At 40.4% G+C, this 6,000-nt stretch overlaps 1 protein-coding gene across 2 annotated transcripts in view; it reads left to right on the top strand.

Moving 5' to 3' along the window:
- The first annotated feature begins 558 nt into the window (after positions 1-558).
- Positions 559-6,000, top strand: part of KIF14 (kinesin family member 14) — a 66,919-nt gene continuing 61,477 nt past the window's right edge. The window contains exons 1-4 of one of the 2 annotated variants that reach the window (XM_023224763.1): positions 559-583; positions 749-887; positions 2,467-3,693; positions 5,710-5,964. In XM_023224763.1, the coding sequence (XP_023080531.1) occupies positions 2,582-3,693; positions 5,710-5,964 (1,367 nt within the window). In that variant the 5' untranslated portion in view covers positions 559-583; positions 749-887; positions 2,467-2,581. Of the gene's footprint in view, positions 584-748; positions 888-2,149; positions 3,694-5,709; positions 5,965-6,000 lie in introns of those variants that run through there. The other variant, XM_023224762.1, reaches the window with a different exon arrangement.

The raw sequence follows: 6,000 nt of genomic DNA, 5'->3' as shown, positions 1-6,000 counted from the left end.
GTTGTGCCACTGCTAATTGTCTGATCTTTCACAAGTTTAACTCTAAACCTCAGTTCGTCGTCTGTAAACTAGGGATAACATTAATATTTATCTCACAAGATTTTCAGGACTGAGTGTTTAAAAATTCATATAACACATTTAGCATATTTCCTACTTGAACGCCTGGCGTAGGAAACACTAGAAAAGTTAATTATTATGATTAATATCGGGCAAATATCCATTTACAATGTGAAGACTTCGATGTAATGGCTTCTTTTAGATTAAAGATCGACAAGAGTGTCACTGTCGTGCTTTTCGTTTAACACCCACTTCAACGAGGTGCCCGCTGCGCCCGCGACCGCCGCCCCTTCCTCCAGTCGGATTTAAAGGGGACCAAGCTCCACGCTTTAGCAGAACCCGAGGAGGGGGCGGGAGCGTCGCCTGGGAGATGAGGGTAGGGCGAGTCTAGCATTCTGGGACGGCTACTGGAGCCCAACCACCGGCACTTCCGGGGGGCGGGAGGAAACGAAGACGCCCAGCAGCCAATCGGAAGGCGGGGCGCCCATTCAAATTGCGGCCTTCTGGGGAGCCGGCGCTGGAGGTGGTGAGTGGCGTGGGGAATGTCTTGAGGGGGGTCCCCAAGTTGTTGGACTCTGCGGAGGGGTGAAGTTTCGGCACTGGGGAGGGCGTGCGGACGCCTTCCGTGCAGGCGACCGCTGCGCTGCATGCGGGTGGTCTTAGCTCCGGTCCCCCATTCAATTCCTAACAGTTCCAGGTCGGCGGCAAACGGGTCCCAGAACGAAGGGCGCAGAACAGCGCCCTTCTCTCTGCGTTCATCTTCGCCCTTCTCTTCGTCTCTGCTGGGACCGAGAAGGCGGACTTCTCCCCGAGTCGGTTGGCATTAAGAGGTAATTCTTAGTCATAGCCCCTAGTAATGACTAGCAGAGAAAGAACAGAATCACCGGATGTTTTGGTTTGGATTGTGCTTATTTTCCTTCCAGTTCTCTTTAAAATCTGATGACGAAACTCCTCAAACAGAAACCGTATTGATTTGTGCAAATCGCAAATGGTTTTTAGTTGCAAGAGAATTTCCAGAATCTTTTTTTTTGCCCTTAAATTCATTTCATAACTGGAGAATTTTGTATTTTGAGTTGAAACGTTGATGGGAGATGCTTATAACCTGACGAATTTTTTTTTTGTAACGACTGTTATTTATGTAAACATTTAAAAGCCTCATTTAAAAATTACCTTCCATTAATTTGTTCCTCGATAGCAATAATCTTTGCAATAGTTTGAACCAGTGTCATTTTACAGGTTAGAACCCGGCATGCAAATGTAAAGTCTTGTTTACATCCTTGTAAGGAGTTGGATACTAAATTGAGTAAAAGCCAGGTCTCTTAGCTGTCACTGCTGTTCCCTTTCTTTAAAACGTTAATACCTGATAGATATTGTTGCTGTGTATTTACATACGCCTCTGTATAATTTGTCTTACTGCTAAAGGGCGAGTTGTCTGTTTATCTGATCTTGCATAGTTTTTCTCAACGCAATTATTTACAGTTCTTATTGTACTTACTGCCTGTGGTACTTGGGAATAATCTGCCTCCTGACACCAATCAATTTAATCTTCTCTGTAGGCATTCCTGTATTCAACATATATGGGCTGGGCGCGGTGGCTCACGCCTGTAATCCCAGCACTTTGGGAGGCCGAGGCGGGTGGATCACAAGGTCAAGAAATCGAGACCATCCTGGCCAACACAACATGGTGAAACCCTGTCTCTACTAAAAATACAAAAAGTAGCTGAGTGTGGTGGTGGGTGCCTGTATAGTCCCAGCTTCTTGGGAGGCTGAGGCAGGAGAATCGCTTGAATACAGGAGGTGGAGGTTGCAGCAAGCCAAGATCCCGCCACTGCACTCCAGCCTGGTGACAGAGCAAGACTCCGTCTAAAAAAAAAAAAAAAAAATTTATACAAATAAAATAAACCTTCTTATGGAACATTGGCAAAAAAATAAAAAATAAAAAAAAATACATGTAGCAGGTATTTATAAAAATACTTTGCTCCACACTCTAATTTAGGTGCTAGGGTTTCCTTTAGTCCTTCCCACTCCCCAAGCTGGGAGTACTTGAAAACCTATGTTGACATGCACTTTTTACATCTCCTAAGTCACTTGACACATTTGGCCTAATATGGCTTATCAGTATATTTCTTCTAGACTAAAGAAATGGGAATTGTATTCTTGTCTTTGAAGTCTACACTATCTATCAGAGGGCCTGGCACTAGTGGAAAGTTAGTCAATATTTGTTGAATAATGATGGTAAGTTCTCTGAGAGACTTGCCTGAAGTTGCTAGGAAGCAGTATCTGAGCTGCAGATTGTGATCTATTGTAATGTATGCCTCTGGGAATTTACTTACACAATGAGATGTTCTCTATATATTTTTAAAGCTTGTTTGTAGTCTATGTAGTCTAAATCTTTTTTTTTTCTTTCAGTTCAGCAGATATTTTCAGAAACGGATACATAAGAAATAGCTGGAAATCAAATGAATGTCCAAAGAAGAGCTTAGGGTCTTAGTAACATTCTTTTTTAAAATAACTGTCTGCCAAAATGTCATTACACAGTACTCATAATAGAAATAACCACGGCGATATTCTTGATATTCCTTCTTCCCAAAATAGTTCATCACTGAATGCCCTCACCCACAGTAGCCGACTTAAGCTGCATTTGAAGTCAGGTATGTCAGAATGTGAAAATGATGATCCATTATTGAGATCTGCAGGTAAAGTCAGAGACATAAATAGCACTTACGTTATTTCTGCCAGTGAAAAAACAGCAAACATGCCCCTTACCCCTAATCCTATAGGTAGATTGACACTTCAGAGAAGAACTACAAGGAACAAAGAATCATCTTTACTTGGTAGGGATTTGGAAGACACAACTGAAAAAACAGCAGAAACACATCTTGCATTACAACGTCGTGCTAAAACAGATTCTGAAGAAAAGTGGAAAACAGCTGAAACAGATTCTGTCAAAATGGCACTGACTGTGGGAGGTGAAACAGAAAATAATGGTGTTTCTAAGGAAAGTAGAACAAATGTAAGGACTGTAAATAATGCTAAAAACTCTTTTGTTGCCTCTTGTGTGCCTTTAGATGAAGATCCACAAGTCATTGAAATGATGGCTGATAAGAAATACAAAGAAACATTTTCTGCCCCCAGTAGAGCAAATGAAAATATTGCACTTAAGTACTCAAGTAATAGAGCACCCATTGCCTCCCTGAGTCAGACTGAAGTTGTTAGATCAGGACACTTGACAACGAAACCTACTCAGAGCAAGTTGGATATCAAAGTGTCGGGAACAGGAAACTTGCATCATAGAACTATTGGAAAGGAAATTGCAAAAACTTCAAATAAATTTGGGAGCTTAGAAAAAAGAACACCTACAAAATGTACAACAGAACACAAATTGACACCAAAATGCGGTCTGCCTCAGCTTAAGAGCCCAGCTCCATCAATACTGAAGAATAGAATGTCTAACCTTGAAGTTAAACAAAGACCAAGAAGTTCTTTTCTTGCGAATAAACAGGAAAGGTCAGCAGAAAATACAATCCTTCCTGAAGAAGAAACTGTAGTTAAGAACACCTCTGCAGGAAAAGACCCCTTAAAAGTAGAGAATAGTCAAGTGACAGTAGCAGTACGCGTAAGGCCTTTCACCAAGAGGTATGTGACGCCTTTTAAAATCTACAGCCAAGCAGTTACATGTAACGTACCTTTAATTCCTCTCTGCCTTTGGAAGGTCTGTATTCGTGCATCTTCAGACTTGAAACTTGTTGGCAATATTTTTATATAGAGAGAACTTTTAGGTCTAGTTGTAGTGTGTTGATAATTTTTGATGACTGACTATAAAATTAAAAAATTGAATCACCATATTTTGTATGTTGAAGTTTCTCTAGATATATTGCTTTTAAAAAGTCTGAATAAGTCACTTAGGTCTCTAATGACATCTGCTTTCAGATCTGCAATATATGCTGGAATGTTATACCTATCCCTTAAAAAGAGCCATAACAGGCCAGGTGTGGTGGGTCACGCCTGTAATCCCAGTGCTTTGGGAGGCCAAGGCAGGCAGATCACTTGAGGCCAGGGGTTTGAGACCAGCCTGGCCAATATGGTAATACCCTGTCTCTACTAAAAATAGAAAAATTAGCCGGGCGTGGTGGTGCACACCTGTAATCCCAGCTACTCGGGAGGCTGAGGCAGGAGGATCACTTGAACCCGGGAGGCAGAGGCTGCATTGAGCTGAGATCAGGCCACTGCACTCCAGCCTGGGTGACAGAATGAGACTCTGTCTCCAAAAAAAAAAAAAAAAAAAAAAACATAACTAACTACTGGTTCCCTAAAGAGGTCCTTTCAAAACCCTTTCCAGAGTAGTGATTACCATCATCATCATCTCCGATTACTATATAGTAGTTATAAATGCAGTGATACATTAGATTTGATTTTGATGGCAAAAAATCTCTCTCTAAAAGTGGTTGTGGGTGGGAAAGACAGATTAAAGATAAGGTTGGAAAAGATGGACATGAGAAAATGTGAATGTGACAAAATATAATTGTTTTAAAATATTTTAATGTAGTTGTTTAAAATATTTTAAGGGACAGTGAAAAACTTCACAGGATTAATAGTGTTTAACTTGAAGCTGTGTATCTAAGCAAGTTAGAAGAGGATATGGTGACCACCGCATTGGGGCAGGAACCTCCAGTTTGAACCTAAGGGGTCAGTAGTTAAAGGCAAGTTATACAGTACTGTAGAACTTTTTTGTGCAAATGGGTTAGTATTAAGAGGGAGACCTGAGGGTGAGTTGGTTTGAGAGAATTGGAATGCCTAATAGAGCCTCAAGAACCATGATAGGAAGAGAAACAATAGAAAGAGCTGGTAGGGACAAAACGCAAGATGGATGCCTGTACTGAACTTATTAAGGAACCAAATGCCTGATTCCAAACTCATCAGAGAAGACGTGAAAGCAGGGCAAGGGTAGAGTACTTGTCAAATTGATGAGGCAGGTGTTTTTTCCAGAATAAATTCTGATTTAAAGCAGTCACAGAGTCAGGGGTGGAGCGGGGAGGGAGTGGATATCTGGAGCCAGACAAGGAGTGATGATGTTTTTCTGTAGATCTAAAGTAAGTGAAAGATTTCCACCTAAGTCTCAAAGGTAAAAAGGGTATACATGAAGATTCATGATTTTAAGGGAGAGAATCTAGAGGAAGGAGGAGAGATCTTTAGTAGCCAAGAGAGACTTATGATTCAAACTTATAGTCAACTGAGTTTGTTAAAATTTTATTTGTATTTTATGCCAGCTTTATTTAGATTGGTACCCCCCAACTTTGTATAATAAAGATGTTTCTAGATTTGAACGAAGAGTATAGATAGATTATAGTAGGTGGGATGGGGAAAGGTATAGTTCAAGAGAAAAAAAAAAAAAGAGGAAAAAAATCTTGTAAAAGTAGGATAGGTTTTCTGGAGAAATCTGGAATTTTCCCTTCGGTGGCACTGAAGCCACAGGAAATATATTTTGGAAACCCACTAAAATTGTTTGCTTATCTGCATTTTCCACATAAAACTAAAGGATTATCTTGCCTTGGAAGATCGTTTAAATAGTTTTGAGGTATTTATTATGTTCTGTGAGAATAATACCCGTGACAATTTTAGTTACTTGATTTTTTTCTTTGTGCTTCTTTCAAGAGAGAAGATTGAAAAAGCATCCCAGGTGGTCTTCATGAGTGGGAAAGAAATAACTGTGGAACATCCTGACATGAAACAAGTTTATAGTTTTATTTATGATGTTTCATTCTGGTCTTTTGATGAATGTCATCCTCACTATGCTAGCCAGACAACTGTCTATGAGAAGCTAGCAGCACCACTCCTAGAAAGAGCCTTTGAAGGCTTCAATACCTGTCTTTTTGCTTATGGTCAGACTGGCTCTGGAAAATCATATACGTAAGTTGTATTGGAAATGCAATTATCTAAGTGTTT

This window comes from Piliocolobus tephrosceles, chromosome 1 (genome assembly GCF_002776525.5).
Source record: "Piliocolobus tephrosceles isolate RC106 chromosome 1, ASM277652v3, whole genome shotgun sequence".
In the NCBI taxonomy this organism is placed as follows: Eukaryota; Metazoa; Chordata; class Mammalia; order Primates; family Cercopithecidae; genus Piliocolobus; species Piliocolobus tephrosceles.
Note: the sequence above shows the minus strand (reverse complement) of the source record. Positions and strands in the feature narration are given on the sequence as shown.